The sequence below is a fragment of the Zootoca vivipara genome, chromosome 9, assembly GCF_963506605.1.
Source record: "Zootoca vivipara chromosome 9, rZooViv1.1, whole genome shotgun sequence".
Lineage (NCBI taxonomy): Eukaryota > Metazoa > Chordata > Lepidosauria > Squamata > Lacertidae > Zootoca > Zootoca vivipara.
The window spans coordinates 46,674,805-46,696,089 of record NC_083284.1 but is presented as its reverse complement, the minus strand read 5'-3'; the positions used below and the strand labels follow the sequence as shown (position 1 = coordinate 46,696,089).

Here is a 21,285-nt window from a genome sequence, read left to right as displayed (position 1 = left end):
TCAGCTATCGTCTGTCTGATTTCAAACCTTCTTTCTCTATTAGGAGGCATTAAACGAAACATTTTGCTTTGCTGCATAGAACTTGATATTATTCTGGATTATTTAACAAAGCAGAACAGAAGCAAAGAAGTTTGGCTGATGGGGCAGAGCTCCTATGCTGGTTTCCCAGCAGGTGAACTGCTTTCTGGGAGAGAGAAGTGAGACGGCAGGGAGGTTGGCCAATCTCCCTGCCACCTGGCCCCTCTCCCTTCCAGTAAACAACAATGACCCATCTACCAAGAAGCTAGTGGTAGCTGTTCTATCCCACCCAGTAAGCCACATCTGGAACAGACACAGATCTAAGATTTCCAATATATTTCTTAAGATCTTCCTTCTATGCATGTTTGCTCAGAAGCGGGCCCTACTATGTACAGTGGTACTTAGTCCCTAGGAATTGTGTTATAGTATCAATGTCATTTCATCAAAGCTGTAATGTAGCAACTTTTAAAGCAAACATGTCCAAACCTGAAGCTCTCTCATCTAATCTTCAGAGGCTATCCATGCTACAAAATAATTCAACCCAATTTTGCTCTAGCCTCAGAATTACAAGCAAAACTGGGCTGCGTGAATAAGGTGCCAGTGACTAAAACCTACACCCTTATTGATCTATAAAATAGTGTCTCAGACTTTACTTTAGCAACCACTAAGTCAACAGAAAATGTGAGGCGGATGTGACCTCTAGTGGTTTTGAGTCTTTGGTTCAGAGAAGAGGAGGCAAGAATTTGGCATCATTATGGCCTTGCTGAGAAAGGTACATCTGAGAATGAAGAGCCCCATAGAAAACAAGGTGTAGGCCTAACAGTTTCAAAAGCAATAAACATATTAAATGCAGCAAGACATAGTTGTCTATATGGTACTAACCAGGAGTTGGCTGATGGAAAACAAGGAAAGTATTGCTGGGCCAAACAAAAAAACTTGTAAGAACTGAGCTGACTGATGGTCACACATTTACTTGAAAGATGATAGCTATCAACTCTTGGTATGGTTGCTTACCTTGTAAGATATTTCAAAGTTTTCACCACCCCAGATTTGTAGACCTGGATCATAGAGACCCAGCTCAAAAAAGAAATCACGTTCGATGGCAAACAATCCACCAGCCATTGCAGGTGACCTAGGAACGAGAAGAGGAACTAACAGTTTGTATGCCATGGGCCAGAAGGAATCACTTTTATATGTAGGAATCAACTGACAATTGTTTTTCATAGGTAGAAATTATAAAGCTTTAATGGTGTTTAATAAAAAGTTTATAGCAATTTTTTGAACTCCGAAGTTCAGATAAGAGGCTAAAGCGTTTTGGAATCCTAGGTACCAGGTAACGTACAGACTAAATGTTGGTATGATTTAGTCCCAACACTTGTTGTTTTTAATGTATAAGCAGTCACAGAGGCTGTGACCCAGAATGGGGGAAAAAGGACTGGGCTGGAGGCTTGCTTTCTCCATGACCTGCTTTCCTTTAAATGTCATAAAACAGTCTTAAAAACACTCCTAGTCTTTTTGCAGTTGTAGAGAAATGGTTCATAATACGCCCAGAGTTTGTGTCAAGTTCAGAAGAGCTGAAAGGTCAAAATCAAACCAAATGGACAGTTAACCAACGTCTCAGAACAAAGTGCTAAGATGCTGGCCTATATTTTCTTTCAGAATAAACATAATTCAATTCATTATTAAAAATATTTAGATTAACCCATACCCATGTATGCTATACTGAGCATAACAGAGGAAAGATGGGATACAAATACGAACAATGTCAATTTTTCTTTATGGTCTTTTAGGTCTTTAAAACATTCAGCATGTTCTGGTTCAGTTGGCCATCATCAACCAAACCCATTTTTTCCCTCTACAATCATGAGGACTAGAGATTCTGTTCTTTAAAAGTGGTATTGGAGGTTTCCAGGTTTATCTCCAGATGCCAATGTAAAAACTTGCATAACATGCATTAACCAGTGTCAATATTCCAATAAAAATATGAAAATGTAAATAAGTATAAATGTACAGTGATGAATTTCTGTTGTGATCTGCTCTTTAAATTTTTTGATTCCCTCCTTCCTAGAACTGTTTTATTAATAGTGTACAAATGCAAAAAAATGCTCATTTCTATGAGAGGACCCACAACTTTTTATGTCAGGGAGGAAAAATTTCTGCTTATTGCCCAAAGCTTCATAATTTCTTGAAAATGATTTGGAATATTAGTTCGAAAGATACAATAAAGTGAGAGTAAAATGAAAGTAGCAGAATTCTTAAAATGGCATTATTGCATATTCAAATAATACAAAAATACATTTACTTTGGTTACAGGAAAAAAGAAATTTTGAAATGAAATGAAAAGGATTCTAGTTGCAGGATTAGTGAATCAAAGCAGAATTGCAGCCTAATTAGTTTAGGGGAAGAAGTAGGTATATTAGAAAAATCTCAGTCCTTTCTGGCCAAATTTTGTTTTTGAACAAATCATGTTATAGGTCAAGGCAAAAATTCAAAGAAACATAACATTTCCCTTCACCATTAAAATAACAGGTTACTTAGACAAAAGACACATGGACAATGCATTTTCTTTCAGTAAATATCTATAAATTATACTTCCATATGTCAGTTCACCTGGCTGGGCAGGACAAAACAGCACCTAATAAGGATACTAAGCAATTTCTAACACAATCAAGGTATAATGGCAGACCACAGGTTTTGTTTAAACAATCCAATTAGCAGCCACCCTACATTTCGCTGAAAGAACTGAGTATATAAGTACAATACACAGAAGAGCAAAAGGAGTTAGTAAGGCTACGTTAGAAGAGCTTGACCAGAGATTAGTAAAAAGAATGATGTATCTCCACAGAGCATCTGCTCTTGTTAGCTTTATTTAAAAGGTCTGGAGAGTTCATGCAAATATTTAATAGTTCAGTACATCCTTAGGAAAAGGAGAAATGTGTAAGTGGTTTAGTGATTACCGATACGGCTCAGTTTTTGTCTTTCTCATTTCCTTCTCACGTTTGGTCAAGGGCACCCTCTTCCAGAGCATACTCCAATCCCATGCTCCTCTAGCAAACCCATCTTCGTCACCACCCCCTTGGGGTACAATGTTATAAGTGTTGCCATCTATGACATCTATAAGCGGCACAGTGCATGTGGTTCTGCAGGATTATGGATGGTGGCGGTGAGGATGAAAGCAGGTACATGGCACATTTAAACGAATCACATGGTTCATGGAAAAGAAAGGGGGAAAATGAAAGGATTTAGATAAGCATGAGTTATAAAGATCAATAGAATGAAACAGCATTCTTTACCGATATGGCTCAGTTTTATATTTTCTTTTTGCCTTTTCCTTGTGGCTTAATGGAATACGCTTCCATAGCAAGCTCCAGTCCCAGGCCCCTCTGGCAAAGCCATCTTCATCCCCACCTTGCTGTGGTTCAATGGAATAGTCATTCCCATCTATGTAATCTATTAGAGGCACAGTGCATGTAGTTCTGAAACATTTATGGAAGGGGAAGAGAGAAGATTAAGCTGTCTAATCCAATAAATCACCTACTATCTCTTACAATTTATTCCAATATAACTTCAATAAATATAGCATATACATACAGTGCTCCTTACAGAAGGAAAGCAGGGGAGTTGGGATTATGAATGAGCAGGATGAGGTCAAATTTATATAAGAATACATTAACGCTGAAAGCAGAAACATTAACACACCAATCTACCTCTTCTTTTGCAGATTTCTGATAACAAAATATCAACGTGAATGATGGAAGCTATGTGTTTCACTTTTTGCAAATATGAATGTATTTGTCTCTCTAAGCTTTGAGAGTAAAGAGGACTGTCGTCGTGTTTACAGAAGCCTTGTTTTTAAACCAGTGATTGCCAAATTTGGCCCTCCAGCTGTTTTGGGACTGCAATTTCCATCATCCCTGACCACTGGTCCTGTTAACTAGGGATGATGGAAGTTGTAGTCCCAAAACAGCTGGAGGGCCAAGTTTGGCCATCACTGTTTTAAACCCACTGGAAGGAGTTTTTGAAAGGTCAGGTATGATTTAAAACCAGGCAATAAACCAGGCATCCCCAAACTGCGGCCCTCCAGATGTTTTGGCCTACAACTCCCATGATCCCTAGCTAAGAGGAGCAGTGGTCAGGGATGATGGGAATTGTAGTCCAAAACATCTGGAGGGCCAAAGTTTGGGGGTGCCTGAAATAGACCATTTGAATTTTGCAGGTGTTTCAATATTTCACAAATGAAGATGTTTGCTTTTCTTGCTTGCAAGGTGGCAAAGCCAGAATCAGCTCTCCTACTGTAGGACCTGAACTACAGTTCTCTATTACTGAAAAAGGGGAAGGGAGGGAATAGAACCAAGTGTATGTTAGAACATCATATGCTAGAATTTACTTTTTAAATACTGTTCTGGTTTGTACTTTTGAGAGGAAATCCTCATATGTAGATATTTATCATAACAGTGTTTATTATTTTATACGTTGCTTTAAGTATCTTTGATTTGCTTATATGGTCACATTAACAATCCACAACACTTTACAGCCATAAGGGAGTGGGGAACCCCAAAGTATACTGTTCCAGACTTTGTTCCTTTTCAATTTACCAAATTGACCAAACCCTCTAAAACTTTTCTGATTAAAAACTTTGCATAGTAAGTGTAATCTGCTGTGCATTTAGTGTTTTCAAACCTTGGCAGATGTTTACATTGGTTTTACTGCTTATAAAACAAATCAAGTTTCTTAATGCAGCTCTTTTTCTCACTAGAACAGCACTGCAGGCAAGTTTTTATCATGCCTATTCAGGCAGCCTGGAGAATGAGTTAGAACGACGCGGCCCAACTTTTCATACCAAGTGGGCCACAAGAGTACTTTGATATGGAACCTGTAGGCTGCACACGACTTGTTGTGAAAGGGGGAAAGCGATGCCAAAATTTGACCCCTCTAGCCCTTGTACTGCCTCTCCAAAGCCAGCTAAGCAAAGCTTTGGGAAAGAAGCACAAAGCTCTGGCAGGATCTTAGAGCCTTCCCACCTCCTTCCCAAAGCTGAGAAAGTACTAACTAGGCTAGCGTCTCAATTACCTGGCTTTGGGAAGGCAGCATGTGGGCTGGGGGGAGCATCAAATGTGGCTGAGGGTCACCAAAAAAGGCCTTAAGGGCCATGTGCGACCCCCAGACTGCATGTTGGACCACCCTGAGCTAAAAAGTTACTCACCCAGAAAGAGCTGCTACTTGCCCTGGGTGAATTACTAACTGTTAAGGCTATTGTTAAAGGCTTTCTGAGGTATAGAAATAAGCAGATTATTATTACCTGTCTTTAGCTATTGGAGCAATTAGTGCTGCATACCAGTTTACTGCGACCTCACAGTGGGCATCAAGGTAAATTAAAACCTTCAAAACAAAGAGGAAAGGAGATTTCAACTCATTTGAGATTTCCTTACACAAAACACACATTGATTTAATTGAACTTTTTGCATTGTACGTTGACATCAGTTTATAGCTATCTTTTAAAAGACTACATATGCCATTTTGCAATTAAGAACTATACTTGAAATAATCAAGTGGTTTAAGATCTGTTAAGAGCAAAATTCAGACTGTAGGGAAAGAAGGGTTTTATTTAGCAAATGGTTTTCTACCTGTCCAAGTTTAGCCTTCTGGGCTCCAATGCTTCTAGCTTGAATTAAACCTTCTCTCCTTTCATTTCGAAAAATCTTTACAAGGCCATTCCACTGCTTAATATAATCCTCTAGTCTTTCTTTTAAGTGTGCTATCAAATAATAAAAAAGAAGTTTCCATATTTGTTATAAAATATTTAGCTTAGAGCTTACAACACAAACTAAATCTATATTAAAAACAAACTAAATATAATTGACTTAATATCTAAATACTCAGAAGTTAAGGATGTTACATAAATCACTGCCTGGCATATTTGTTGATAACAACTGTAACCTCATTTAAAAACTACTACCAACAATACTTGGATTTTTAAAATACATGCAGGGGAGTAGAAAAGATGTGTGCCCTTCTAATGTTGGAAAGGTCAGACCTAAGAAAGTGATGTCTGAACTCTGGAAAAGTTCAGAACTCATACTATAGACTCTTTCGACAACAGAAAGGCACAAAGCTCCAGTAATTTTTCTACTCACTTCCCCCCATAGTTTTATAACATGAGTAAGGAAATGTAACAATGGAAGTTGTCCTGGTGTCGTAAGTGTTCCATTTTTCCCTGTGCATTCCTTATTGCTTTACACTAGGTCTTTACTAACTGTGGGAGAGTGACACATTCACAGCTCTTCTCTGACATGCCAAAAATGAATATAATCAAGTCTTTAAGCTCACATAATAAAATGTCAACATTTATAGGCAACAAAATCCAGGTGGTGATGCTGGAGATGTAGCATTCACTCTCCCCAATAAATATTAGTTATGTCTGAATTTGAAGACAGATGTGGATGCAAAAAAAAGATTATTAAATACCTTCAAGAAAACACTCATGACTTTTATTAACATTTAAGGCTACCACAGTCAATTGTGGCAGGAAAACACTGCTGTGGATTATAGCATTTTCTCAGCATTGTTATTTTAGGACTATGCAAAACACACACACACACACACGTTTAAGATGCTCATCTGCAACTCTATTACATTCTGCCATAGGTGCTGGAAAGGTAAATAAGGCACAGTAGAATTCTCTCTCTCTACATCAGAAATAAAGGAGAAGATAGCACAGTATAGAAGGAATATTGGTTCACATATGCATTACATATTACCCTGATTATCTGCTCCTTCATTTGTATCTACATTAACTTTATCTGTTAGAAATCCAACCCCCTACCCATATTTCAGCTTAAGCACTTCATCGTCTTGAACTTCCCTTAACTGTGTGGAACAATTTGCGTGTGCAGGGGACAGATTTCACACTATATCTAAAAGTCTCTGCTACTGTAATAAGCATTTAATGCAATGAAAATCCAAGGCTGACAGATGAAGTACCTACAGAGGCATAGGTGAAGCTTCCTACACTATCCATTTTGACAAACCCTTCAGACAAAAAAATCCATATGTTGGAAAGGAGTGTTGATTCCTGTTCAAAATTGGGCAAATATAGAAAGTTCAAGGGAACCCTTGCTTTATCTCTGAACTGATGTAGCCTTGAATGAAAATTTGAGTCATGATTACTCTTAGAGAGGGACTGAATTTTCCTGCAAAGTCTCCATTTAAAGAAACAGAAAGACAGATATTTGCTGAATGTGATAGCACTTACGCTTCTTCATTCAATAGGCTTAGAACAAGCTACATTAAGTCACTAAAACTTTTTTAAAAAACTGATCTATAATGAAAACCATGCTACCGACTCTATCCACAGATCAATATTCTTAAATTTGCAGGCTGGTTTCTTATTAAGAGCAGAAACCACTGAATTATCAGCACAGTATTTCTTTATGTTGGTTCAACTACCCTGTAGAATGACAGATTCAGCTCTTACTGGGTTTAATATTGATATTAAATTCATTTACCTTTATTGCTAAAGTCATCAATTAATACAATTTCAGCCAGGTATTTCCTTGGAGTTCTTTTAATTACACTGTGAACTGTCCTCATGAGTGTGGACCACCCTTCATTATGGAAGACAATGATAACGCTGGAGGTGAGCAGGTTTTCATCATAATGCCAGTATTTGCACCTGCAATAGATAAGTGTGTTATATTTTAACATTTTTGAAATATCTACAATCAGAACATGGTTGTTATCAGAAGCACTATCAGTGAAAAAACAGAATTAACTAGAGCACTAGTTATGGCTGTAATAAAAAAGACCATTTGGAGAAAATTCTTTTATAATACCTCTTTTGTACCACCTAGTTAATTAAAGTGCCCCCACCCCAAAAGAGGACTTAAAATATACACAGTACTCGGGATAGAGTGTGATTATGAAGCTAGTTAAGAAGCTAAGCTTGCAGTAATGATTGGAAATTAATGATTGCTGCTTCTTACGTTTTAAAGGATCTTGAAGCAGTTTTCAGAATGAAAACCATGTTTAAGACATTCTTTTGTTCCATGAAAAAACAAAACCAAGGACAAACATGAAAGTTGTATGTACTGTAATTTAAACATTTTGATGTTACATTGTACCTTCTAGGGGAAAAAACAAATCACAATGTTTTCACATCATATAGCTAGAAATCTCTGCAGCCTTCTCCTTCATGTAGTTTTTCAGAAGGAAAGGTTATCACATGGTTGTTATAATCACAACAGAGTAAGAAAATTTTAATTTGTCAGAGTGTTCACTCTTCTGAATTGTCGTAAGCTTCCCCTCTGTTGCAACACTGCAACATAATGTAACCTGCAATTACATTATGGTACCCATTCTGCTCCTAACTGCTTTCTGCGTTTGCCTGTTGAATTGGGGCCAATTTGCATGACTCTTTCAGCCCATGGCAGATACGATTTTCTGCCAACTTGCAGTACCAGGTGCTTCTGTCGCATCAACTAGTCTTAGCTTTCTGTACCCCACCCACTAAGAAAAGTTTTAGTGCCATACCAAAAATATGGCTAAATTTCCTGTTTTATTGCTTTTCAGTACATTATCATTCAGTACACTTCTCCTAAGAGACAGCTCAGCCGGTAGACCATGATACTCAAACTAGGGTTATGGGTTTGAGCTCCACATTGTTGGGATTGCAGGGGGTTAAAGTAGATGATCCTTGTGGTCCCTCCTAACTCAATGATTCAAGCTTCAAGATCCCATCACTTGCAAGCTGTGCACACACAAAAACATTACAGCAGAACCCATGTGTGGTTAGTTTGTGTGTTTAGGTGTGGTACACACACTTGAAATACAAACAAGATTGTTGTAAACCCTCTGGGGTGCTAAAGATATATACATGGCTTTCTCCCCTCAGGTACCTGCAATAAAAGTATTACCCAAAAAGGAGTCTGAATCTCATGCAATAAATTAGTAACAACTGTGCATTTATCTGATGAATCTCCATAAATCTAATGCATCCCTTTTGGGGCAAGGATAAATAAGGAAGAGAAGTGTATTAAGGCATAAACAAGTGTTCCATTAGCAAAGAAAAAATCAGCTGAAACACACAGTTAGACCAGCCCTTTTAATTTTGGGGAGGAAAGGTTGAATTCCCCTTGCTTACACATAATGCAGGAAGCATATCAACATACAAGAGGCATGTGGTCAGGTCAGAGAGTGAGAGCACATTCCGCAATAACCTGTAGTGTCAGATTCTAAGATTTTTGGGCCTTTAAAGCCAAAGCATGGTAAAGAAAAATTAGTAACATACATTTTACATATTGAAAAATCAAAATCAGTATAGCAATTAAACAGGAACAACTAGCATCAATAAAAATATAAAGGAAGTAATAAAAACAGGATACAGAAATAAAATTGCCCACTAAAAAGCCTGGGAGAGTAAAATGTCTTCATTTGGTTCTGAACAGCGTCAGCACTGGAGAGTGCAGAGTATTCCACAACTCAAGTGGGACCAATAAATGGACATGTCTCTATTCACTACCTACCACAGTTCCGCATGGAGTCTGATGCAGATCTTAATCAATTGACTAGTTTATATGGAAGATGACTGACCCTTCAGATATTCTAATTCCAGCCATACAGAGCTTCAGAGAGTTAAGTTAGAGCCTTGGATTGTGGCAGTCTCCCCCAAAGGAAGCCAGTGCTTCAACAGTAGCAAGATATTGGTACTGGATGCTTGGAAAATAAATTAATCTAGTGACCTAGTGTACTCTAGATATTTTGCACTACAACACCCTTTAATCCTAATCAGCAGACTCAAGATTCAATTCAATGTGCATTTTTTTAAAAAAAAAATCACCACCACAACCCACTTTTATTAAGGGTGCCATCTATTATCTGTTTTAACAAAGCTCAACAACCTTTTGTTCACCCCCTTAAGAGCTTGCACTTCAAACTCAAATAAAGCTCAAGCTTTTCAGAATTTTCAGAAAACCCATAATTTCAATGCTCTATTTGTTCATCTTAAATAATAATAATACAAGTCTTCTATGAGACATGATATTCAAGTCTGATTCTCCTTCAACAAGGAGTATAAATATACCTTTAACAGTAGTTATCCAACAGTAATTGCTATGACCTACTGTTGTTCCAAAATAGGTTCCCAAGCAGACAGATAACTACCAGATAAAACACCAAGTGCTATTGCAAAGAACAATAGTGACATCCAGTGGTTTGCTAACTAACACCAGCAAGCAAATATTAAACATCAACTATCAACTAAGCACTGTCCTATAAAGTTACACCAGCAACTTTTCCACTAAGGATATAGAAATAAGGTACCGTAATTGTTAGCCATCATTCAATATACCTTATTCTAAATATGTTTAAGACTGCAAAATAAGATGCTGGAAGCTCAATTATGTTTCAGACTGAACAATTTCAGTATTAAAAATGATGATAAATTATGTTTTCCAGGGTTGCCACTCTTTTTCTTGCTCTTTAAAAATTCCACACTGGGCAGTGGGAACAAAGGTAGTGCACTTTACAGAGCACCCTGTCTGATACTGGGAACAATATTGAGCTACCAAGTGCAGAAAATCTCCACCCTTGTGAGCCCTTGTGTTACAGCACAATTTTAAGATGCTGATGCTATTCACTATTATTTACTGCCAGGTACTAAAGGACTCAGATAAGCTTTTCTGAAGATGGACCTCATTTTGTGTTTCGGATTGGGTTCAAGCTTCAGAAAAGATATTAAATGTTATTGGTCAGTAGTGAAAATTCTCAAAGCACTTCCAATGTATATTGTACAATGCTAATAATTAAGTTGTATGAAGAGGACAATGATTCTAATTGCACACAAGGAAGCCTTCATATATATAAGATACATTTTAAAACTGGGTTTTGCTTTAAAGCTAAATGCATCCTGCCACCTAGTGCTTCTACTTGATTTTTTTGTTCTTCTACTTGATATTGCAAAGCTGCAATTTAGCAGCACTTTAGCTCTTATCTTTATAGCTGCCAGAGCAAAGACATTATCAGATATTCCTGTCTCCATACAGCATCTGTGTCGTTGTTGTTGTTTTGCAACTCTGAGAAGATGAGAACATCTGCACACCAGATAGCTCTTTCATTTTGTTATATAGGTCACATTAAGATACCATAGTAAAGAAAGCTTCAATCACAGTCTCTCACCACACATATAATGGCACGAATCATATCTGATCCTAGCCTAGCAACCCTTTAAAACTGCAGCTACCATTGGGTGGTATTCAACCAGTTTTACTCAGAGTAGAGGCATTGAAATTAACTTATTCATGATTTAAATGGTCCTAAAGCTTAGTTGAATAAGACCCATAGCCTGGAACCCTTCGCTGCCCCAGCAACACAAACAATGTACCCAACAAAACATTTTTGATATGTCAAAATTAAGTTTGTAAGTACTGTATAGGAACCTGTCTTGTGTGGATTCAGACAATTAGACTACCTAGCATTAGAAATGGGAAACATTTTTCAGCCTGACAACCGCTTTCTCTCATAAGCAACTACTGGGCACCATATGATGGGGGCGGGGGACGACGACAGTCAGAGGCAAAAGTGGGACAATGGATGTGACTACTTCTGTAGGCAATATCCAGCCACACAAAATTCAGAGGTTTCTACGTACCCAAAGCACATATCTCTTCATCTTCCCTAAAGGCAACCAAGAGACATCACAGTACAAGGACACATTCCAATGATCTAGTTACAGGTAGGTAGCCGTATCTGAAGAAGTGTGCATGCACACGAAAGCTCATACCAAAATATAAACTTAGTTGGTCTTTAAGGTGCTACTGAAGGAATTTTTTTATTTTACATTCCAATGATGTAAGAGTACTTAAGAAGGGTGTAGATTAGGACTGAAGAGGGGGGCACGTGGCCTGGGGAGAGTCCTGAGGGCGAGAAAGAAAGATCTGGAGGGCTGCATTTGATTCCTGAGCCTGAGGTTCCCCCACGCCTGGTCTATACACTTGACAATGACCGTCCAGGGTTTCAGCCTTAGCTAGAGAGAGTCTTTTCCAGTCCTAGATAGAGATAACTGGGATCAAAACAGGAACTTTATTTGCAAAGTACAGTGGTGCCTCGCAAGACGAATTTAATTTGTTCTGCGAGTCAATTCGTTTTGCGAAAAATTCGTCTTGCGAATCGCGGTTTCCCTTAGGAATGCATCGAATTTTTTTTTTGCCCATAGGAACGCATTAATTAAATTTCAATGCATTCCTATGGGAAACCGCGATTAGCAAGATGAATTTTTCGCAAAACGAATTCGTCTTGCAAGTCACCATCAGATTGCAAGACGCATTCGTCCTGCAAAAAATTCGTCTTGCAGGGCATTCATCTTGTGAGGTACCACTGTATGTACTTTATCACTGAGCTATAGCATTACCCCCAATTAACCTGTTTAAGCAGCCCCCACAAAGTGAGAGAACACCACATTTGCACATAATCCTGAAGTAGATCAAGTCACACATATCTGAGCATGCTCCTCTATATTGTACAGCATTTACTATTGTTTTAATATTTTGATGGGGCAGTGTCAATGCTATGTGTCTGAACACATGAAGGTGCCAGCTTCAATCCCGGCATCTCAAGGTTAGAAGTACTGTACCTTAGGTAGCAGAGCTACAACAGGTCTCTCTCTACCTGAGAGCTGTTCCTAATTATAGAGAGCTACACTAGGCTAGATGGAACCATGGGCTGGCTGGGTCAAGTCAGCTGTTTCTAACAGTTTTCTCAAAATGGACTTTGCAAGAAATGGAAGGGTTCTCAACTTCTTCTCGCATTAAAGTACCATTTTCCTCAGCATACCATGTTTCTCATGTTACCTGAGCTCCATAAAATGTTTGCCATGTTATTTCAAAGGGGGGAAAGCCCATATGCTTGGGAAATCAGCCAAATATTTCAGGAACAGCTGCCATGGTCTTGCTTGCTTATTTAATCATCAAATGTGCTTCAGGGTCTGCAGCATTGTTAGAATTAGAAGCAGTGGGACAGTTCTGATATGGAATAAATGATATTCATCACCTGTGCTTCACAGATATACAAAACACACTGCTGAAAAGGATTGTGCCTGCAAATAAAATTGACTGAGAATAGAGTACAAAGGTATTGTAAGATATTTCGGCAGAGGCAACAAAGGTTGCTTTAATCAACCCATCTAGATGTAAAGCCAAGATCAAGCCATCTACAGAAAAAAACCCACCTTATTGCTACCACAATCTAATCACATTAATGCCAACATCATAAGCACCTTTTATGTAGTCAAAGAAACTGATGATGAAAATGTACTGATCCTTCAATCTTATTACTTCCAAAAAGTTCTAAAGTAATGACAGAAGTAAGCTATAGAGGGCACAGAATTCTCACAGACAATTATGCACAGAAAAAGTGATATGGAAATCACATCTCCTGAGGATAGGGTTTTCTCTCCTTGTCAACAAACCCCTGTGTCTCTTTGGATTTATGCATTTTAAAAAGGGCAGAGAAGCAAATAACTCCAATTCGAAGGCTCTTAAGTTATTGATGGTAAGAGAAAGTGGGGGAAACCTGATGGTTTACATCAAACACTCGCACACAGAAAACACAAAATGAGAACTCTGTACAAAATCTTTGCACAACACAATTACGTTTTAGTAGTTACCACAGAAACATGAAGGGAAGAATGTTTTTCATAACTGTTAAAAGAAGCCATTGTACTGTTCTCCCCTGAATTCACTCAGAAAGAACACATTCTGTAACAGACAGTAAATGCAAAGAACAAAAACAAGCAGAAGTACAAGCTGGTGAGTTCTGTTCACAGATCACATAGTGGAAAGCCTGCCTTAGACAAACAGCTGAGTTGCAACAGCTAACACATTGGTTCAGATGAAGGCAATATGGTCATCTGAACCTGGCATCATGCCTTATTGGAGAGTTAAGGGTCATATATCAAAGACCCAGCAGATCAAAGGGGGTTGGAAAATTGCATAAGCCTTTTGAATATCAGGCTAAATCCCATCTACCCACCACAGAAAAATGTTTTCTTATCAAATGTGATCAAGGTTTAAGCAACTGTAATTTATTACTTATTATCTGAATGCCTGCTAGAACACTTCTGGGAACTGAGTTTACAACACTTAGGTATGACCAAGCTAGTTATGCTTTTTAAAAGTTCTGCTAATTTCAGTAGGAGTGTCACGCAGATGATTACATGTCAGCTAAAAAGAAAAAGGAAAGCTCATTTTTAAAAGAAGTGCTGAATTGTTTTCCTTTACTATCGCTAATATATATTCATATAAAATGATTGTCATAGTGTACAGATCGCATAACAAAAACACAATTAAAAGAGGGGGAAAGAAGAGGCAGATCAGGTACTTACTCTTTTTGACGCAAGTCATTAATGCTTCGATCTAGTGAGATCATATCACTTGCTACCATGTTAAACCCAAACTCCTTAATGCTGCTTTGAACAGATTCTTTATACTCTGGACCTAAAACATATGGCTTGGCTTCCTCACCAGGACCACCGACAACTCCATGAGGCTCAGGTTCTTTGGGTTCAAAATTACCAAGAATTCCAGGTCGTAATACAGGATCACGGTAGATCAGTGTCTGTGGCTTAAATGTGAGATACTGTCGCTGCATGATGTTCTGCTGGTCATTATTGCCACCAAGAGGATTCCCTTCATTTTTGGCCTTATTCCTTCGCCGAATTGATTCCAAGTCTACTTCCACACCTTCGACGTGAGGCCAGGGTAACACAGGCTTGAATTTGTCATTTCCAGGAACCAGGACATGGTCTCCATTGTTTGGCAAAGGATTGCTGGCTTCCTTGTTATCCTACATAAGAGGGAGAGATAAAATTATAAAACAAAGAAACTGGAAGAGTTGCTGGCCCAACTTCAGCTTTCCATACCCCTTTCACTAACAATTCTGTAACTCTAATCTCTGTGGAATTTGTTCAAATCAATGTATTCTTCAAGCAACTTGATACATTAAAAAAAATTATCTGTAAATGTAAGGTTAAAAACAAATGTCAATATTTGAAACCCACCTGTGCAGCTGCTAATACTGTTACATTTAAGTCTTGCTGGCTAGTACTTGGAAAAAAAGGCTGCGTTTCTGATTTATATATGGACATTTGTCAGTATTGGCAGAGCTGTATCTCCCTTTATTTTATTTTTTTAAAATAATTTTTATTGGATTTTTATACAAACAAAACGAACAAGACATACAATATATTTTCTGTCCCTTCAAATACCCCCCACCCACGAGTCCACCTCTGCCACCTGTGGCACCCGCTGGTGTTGAGAATCAAAGGGGTCCATTATAAGACTGGGTTTGACCTCCCCCCTCTCCCCTCCCCCTCATCCCCCCCTGCCACTGAGAGGACAAGGACGGAGGGGTTCTGGGGGCAGGTTTCCCCACAGCTGCTCCTTTAGACACAGTACCCATAAAAAATACAAATGAAAAAAAGCAAAAATAAAAAAATAAAAATAAATAAAAAAGAGAAAAAAACAGACAAAATTTTTAAAAAAATTCCCCATTCTTATATTCATCACATTGTAATTATGACTTCCTCAGATCTCCTCTTCCTGGTTTTCCTAACTTTTCTAATTAATTATGGCGTGTTTTCTAATCCAGTTCCAAATCTTATCCTGATAATATTGACTTAATCCTCCTCCTTCTTCATGCTGCCCCCCCACCAGTCCCCTCCTGCCACAAGAGGAACCTGTGAGGCGCAGCACTTCAAAGGTTCCATTTTTGTGTCTGGGCTTCCCTCCGCCCCCACTCTCCTCCCCAGAGCACCCCCTGCCACCAGGTGCTTCTGAGCAAAGAGAGGGGGAAGGCGGCCCTCCATCCAGACACTTATCTAAACGCAATCATATTAATACAAATCTAAAAATTGTTTCCCAAGCCATTCTTCTACCTCCCTCCAGAAAACTAAAGTTTTATATCTATTCGCTCCCCCTTCTCCTCCCGATGTCCCTTTCCCCCCTTGAATCAGCAGTCCTTTATCAAGCCAAGATTTCAGAAACCGTTAATCAATCACCAAAATAATTTTTTAACTAAAAATTTTTTACCCCACACCCATTCTTTCCCATTTCCAGATCCAGGCCTCTGTCCCCCCCTCCCTCTGCCTTTCCTTTCCCTCGGTTACCCCTGCCCAATTTTTAGCCCCTCCAAAAGCCCTCTTTTCTTCAGTCTTCAATTCATTTTGTTGTTCTTGACAGCTGTCACTTTCCTTTTCAAGTCCTTGTTGTTCTTCCTCCAAATCACCTATTTTATAATCCACCTCAGTTTTTGCAAAGTCCAGTTCTTGTTCTTTACTTTCAGGTAGGCTTTCCACATTGTCCTCTAAGTCCTGCTCTTGAATCAAAGTCTCTGAACATGTTAAACTGGAGTGTTGCAGTGTCCTGTGAATGTCCTTCAAAATCTCTAAATAGTTCTTTTTTTAAAAAAATACATTTTATTCCAATTTTCCAAATTCAACAAATTAACAAAACCAATCTTTTATACAAAATCTTATATTCACATCTTTTACCTTGCTCCGCCGAGCTATGACTTCCCCCCCTCCCTTCATGCGGGTTTCTTGTTAATTCCCTTTTTTGCAGTTCCTTTTTTGACATATTGGTCAATTCGTAAGGTTTATTTTAATCCTGCGAGAGTTTTTAATGATCTACAGTTTTCCTCCATATAGTCCACATATTTACTCCAGTCCTTTTGAAACCTTGTCTCCCCCTGGTCACGAATCTTGCATGTCAATCTAGCAAGTTCAGCATAGTCCATCATTTTTATCTGCCACTCCACAATTGTAGGTAATTCCTGTAATTTCCATTTTTGGGCTAACAAAGTCCTAGCCGCGGTTGTTGCATACATAAACAGTGTTTGATCTTCTTTTCTAATCTCTCCTCCCATTATTCCTAACAAAAATGCTTCTGGTTTTTTTGGAAAAGTATATCTAAACATCTTTTTCAATTCGTTATATAAACTTTCCCAAAATCTTTTAACTTTTTCGCATGTCCACCACATATGATAAAATTCACCATCTTTCTCTTTACATTTCCAGCAACTTTTATCACTCATTCTATACATTTTAGCTAATTTAACTGGAGTTAAATACCATCTGTACATCATCTTATATACATTTTCTTTCAAGGCAGTACATGCTGTAAATCTTAAAGTTTGATTCCATAATTTCAACCACGCATCATATTCAATATTATGCCCCAAATCTTTTGCCCATTTAATCATCACTTCTTTTGTCAACTCATCTTTTGTATACCACTCCAACAACAAATCATACATCTTTGCCAAAAGCTTTGTTTTGCCTTCTAGCACTTCTATTTGAAATTTGGATCTTTTATCCTCAAAACCTATTTTTCTATCTTCTTTAAGCACATCATTTATTTGATGGTATTCTATCCATCCTGTTAACACTCCTTTAATGTCCTCAAAAGGTTTTAAACTCCATCCTTTTTCAGTTTTTGTCAAGATTTCCTCATACGTGGCCCGCCTCTTCTCCATATTTACTTTCTTAACTGTTAATACCTCTGCTGGTGAGACCCACCAGGGTGTTTTAGTCTCTAACAGCCTTTTATTTCTTTCCCACACCTCATACAGAGATCTTCTTATCACATGATTCGTAAACCCGGTATGTGATTTCTTTTTGTCATAACATAAATATGCATGCCATCCATAAAATCTCTAAATAGTTCAGAACTGACTCTTGGAAGCTTGATGAATACATTGTTTTCATTCCTTCTAACCACAAACTGGCAGATTAGGAGGTAGAGCACACTGGAAATTTCCATTCGCTCACGCTTTACTCCATCTTGGTTATTCCATCCATTGTCTTTAACTTTTCCACAAAAAATCGTCTCTTAGGTCCAGATGCTTATCTTTTAATAAAATCAGCCAATAGAACTTTGAACAAATTTTTACCGGTTTCCTTGTCTTTTAGCAATTTTGACAGCTTTGACAGCTGCCAAATGAAGCCTTCCCTTTGTGCACTTACTGATCCTTGGGAGGTAGCGGCACCGGGATTTGTAAAGGGATACAAAGTCTTTGTTTCTTTCAGGTGCTAGAGACAAAGTATCTTTTTCGGCTTTGGAATGTTTAATGCGCCTCTTATTCAGCCATTAGGAAGAGATCGACTCCCGTTTTTAAATCTCTTCCGATTTTTCCAAAATTGTTAAATTTAGTGTCCAAAAAATCCCCACGGAGATTTCACTTACTTTGCAGATGTCTTTTAAATTCTTGGGAGAATCTGCCGCTGCCCGGCAGAAGACTCGGGGCGTCGCTCTATGGAGGTTCCGATGTTGACCAAAATGGCTCCCGCGACTCCAACTCCGCTGACTCTTGGGGACTCTACTGGGTCCCCGGGCAGCGGAGGAATCGCCGAAAACGGAGCCCGCCGGTCTCTGAGCCTTCGGCACGCTCGACCCGAAGTTCTTATGGGGAATCCGCGTGCCCCGCGGAATTCCCCCCCCTCCGCGATGCCAGGGACTGCGGAGCTCGCAGTCCCTGCGTCTTCTTTGTCCGGCGCGGCAGACCGGAAGTCTGTATCTCCCTTTAGAGACAGGAGCAATTTATCCTAAAGCTATGAGACTTTTCCCACTGTTAAGGTATGGAACTAATCCTCCTCCTCGCTCTTTGCTCACCATGTGGCCTTCCATCTAACCCAGGGGTAGGCAACCTAAGGGCCGGGGGGGGGGGGGGCTGGATGCGGCCCAATTGCCTTCTCAGTCCAGCCCGCAGGTGGTCTGGGAATCAGTGTGTTTTTACATGAGCAGAATGTGTGCTTTTATTTAAAATGCACCTCTGGGTTATTTGTGGGGCATAGGAATTCATTCTTTTTTTCCTTCAAAATATAGTCCGGCCCACCATATGGTCTGAGGGACGGTGGACTGAAAAAGGTTACTGACCCCTGATCTAACCCTACCTTTGTCCATTATAAAATATGAAACCACTGTAGTAAAAATACATTAAAAACAACATAATTAAATATTACACATCAAAAAGGGCACACTACAAATGTTCCATAAATTCCATAAATAAACTGTTTGAAGATTATGATTTGCAACTTTTGTGATAAGTAAAGTCCACACACATCATCAACACACACAAATATAACAACATGTCTGTGAACAAGAGAGGCATCAGTAGGACGTCATATAGCACCAGCAGCAGATGAAAAATGTAAGGCTTATGAAGCCAAATATGATCTGGAGCCCTGAAAAGCTCTATTTCCTTAAAAGAAAAAGAAAGAAAAAATACATACATAAACAGATGCCTTAAAAAAAGATTTTTGGTTCTGAATCAAAGACAAAAATTCTTAAACTGGAAGTTATGAAAACCAACGTGTCTCAAACTTGAATGTCTAGCTAATGTTTCTGAACATTGGGGGGCAGCAACACATGATGCTGAGTTATCATACTTTCTCACAAGCCAGAACTACTACTGAAAATGAAAAATAACACGCAAGGCAGTGTCTGATGAACAGCTGAGAAGGAGAAACTCCAAGGGAGGTTTTCAAGGGAGGTTAACACATTACTAAGAATGAAGATATCGCTACTGTTTACTAATCATTTCGGCCTTGTCACTTGAAAATAGAAAACTGCAATTGGTGAAGAGGTTCTTACCCACCTGATTAAAATGATCTACACTGCCAATGCAATCTCAGCAACTAAAATTCAAACAGTCAAGGGGGTTGCTACATCACCGAGGCAATATGGTGTTTTTATTTGCTGCTCCTTCCTTCCCAAAATCAAAAATAGCTAAGCTTGCTCCAAAATGAAGTCTTGTTCAAACTTTTAACAATTCCAAGCAGGCTATGAGCTGCAGAATCAGAGACTCACAAAGCAGCACTCTGGAAGAATGATTTTCACTTCCATTTCCAAAATGGCTGCCAGGGCTCAATGCAGTGAAAAACAACTCAGAGAAACCAGAAACTTCATTTGACACAGCAGCTTTAGTTGCTCTAATTAAAAAAGAACTGTCTGAGGACTGAGATAAAGCACTAAAACCATTGAGAGAAGGTATTTTAAAACTCACTCAGTATGAGACATTTCCAGCACACAATGGAAGTGAGCATGAAGAACAGAACTAAGATTAACAGAATCTGCACCTTTGAGTGGCTTCGGAGAGACCAACCTACATGAGGCTATTGTGCACTAGATAAAGGAAATACTTCCTGATGCCTGCCATATCGAGAGGATTCACAGCACACTCTGTCCAAAACCCCAAAATGGTGAGCCCCCAAGAGTCATTGTTGTTTGCTTTTAGCACCTTCATAATTAAAAATGACTTATTTCAAAAGTTCAGAACACAGTAAAAAAAACTTAACAGAAAACTCCACCATCCTTCCCTTTTCCCTCCACCTTGCTGTTCTTAGCCATATCCCTTCAATCACAGAATACCGTGTTTCCCCTTTTTTAAGACACCGTCTTATAACTTTTTTTCCTCAAAAAAACACACGGTGTCTTATTTTCAGGGGATGTCTTATTGTTATTATGTTTTTATGGTATCTATGGTTCCGGGCAGTGGGGCGGCAGGCCTCCTCGGCCGGGCCATGAAGAGGCCAGACCGCTGGCTAGGCGCTCCGCCCGGCGATGCCTTTGTCTCGGTTTTTTAATTCTGTCTTCTATTTCCCCCCTGCCAACCGCTCCAAGGTTCCTGCTACTTTATTGGGGGGGGGGTGTTTCGCATGAGGATGAGCAGGGCTGAGGGATCCCGCCCGGCCTTAGACAGGCCACCCGCGCGCCTTCCGAGCTTGGCCAGCCGAGCTTGGCGAGGCGGAAGCCCTCCGGGGAATGTGGGGCCCAGGCAAGGTGGCACTGAGAGCCCCCACGGCCGCGCAGCCATCGCCCTTGTTGCTGTGTTCCTTTCAAGCCTCTCGCTCAAAACGAGGCGCTCACTGCACTTGGAAGGAGCCGCGCGCCCACGGCTCATGAAGCAAGGGCCCTCCCGACTCCTTCCCAGGCGCCCCTTTCTCCTCCTCCTTGCCGGTTCCGGGCGGCGGGCGGCAGGCAGGAAGAAGTCAGGTCGCTGGCTCGGTGCTCCGCCCGATCGGGGCTGCGGAGCGCTCCGCCTGATCGGCGCTGCGGAGCGCTCCGCTCTGTCGCCGCTGGTTCTGGGCGCCGGGGCGGCAGGCCTCCTCGCCGGGCGCTCTGGCGGCGCAGAAGGGGCCAGCAGCGCTCCCACCGTGTGTCGCCCCGGTGGTGCGGAAGGGCCTGCGGGCCTCCCGTCACCACTCTGCCTTGGGCCATG

At 39.8% G+C, this 21,285-nt stretch overlaps 1 protein-coding gene across 2 annotated transcripts in view; it reads right to left on the bottom strand.

The window, feature by feature from the left end:
- Positions 1-21,285, bottom strand: part of GALNT7 (polypeptide N-acetylgalactosaminyltransferase 7) — a 52,133-nt gene that overhangs the window by 11,145 nt on the left and 19,703 nt on the right. Inside the window, exons 2-7 of one of the 2 annotated variants that reach the window (XM_035111666.2) lie at positions 14,393-14,853; positions 7,524-7,690; positions 5,643-5,773; positions 5,318-5,397; positions 3,312-3,494; positions 1,033-1,150 (exon numbers count right to left, since the gene is read on the bottom strand). In XM_035111666.2, coding sequence (XP_034967557.1) covers positions 1,033-1,150; positions 3,312-3,494; positions 5,318-5,397; positions 5,643-5,773; positions 7,524-7,690; positions 14,393-14,853 — 1,140 coding nt within the window. Of the gene's footprint in view, positions 1-1,032; positions 1,151-2,975; positions 3,159-3,311; positions 3,495-5,317; positions 5,398-5,642; positions 5,774-7,523; positions 7,691-14,392; positions 14,854-21,285 lie in introns of both variants that reach the window. The other variant, XM_035111665.2, reaches the window with a different exon arrangement.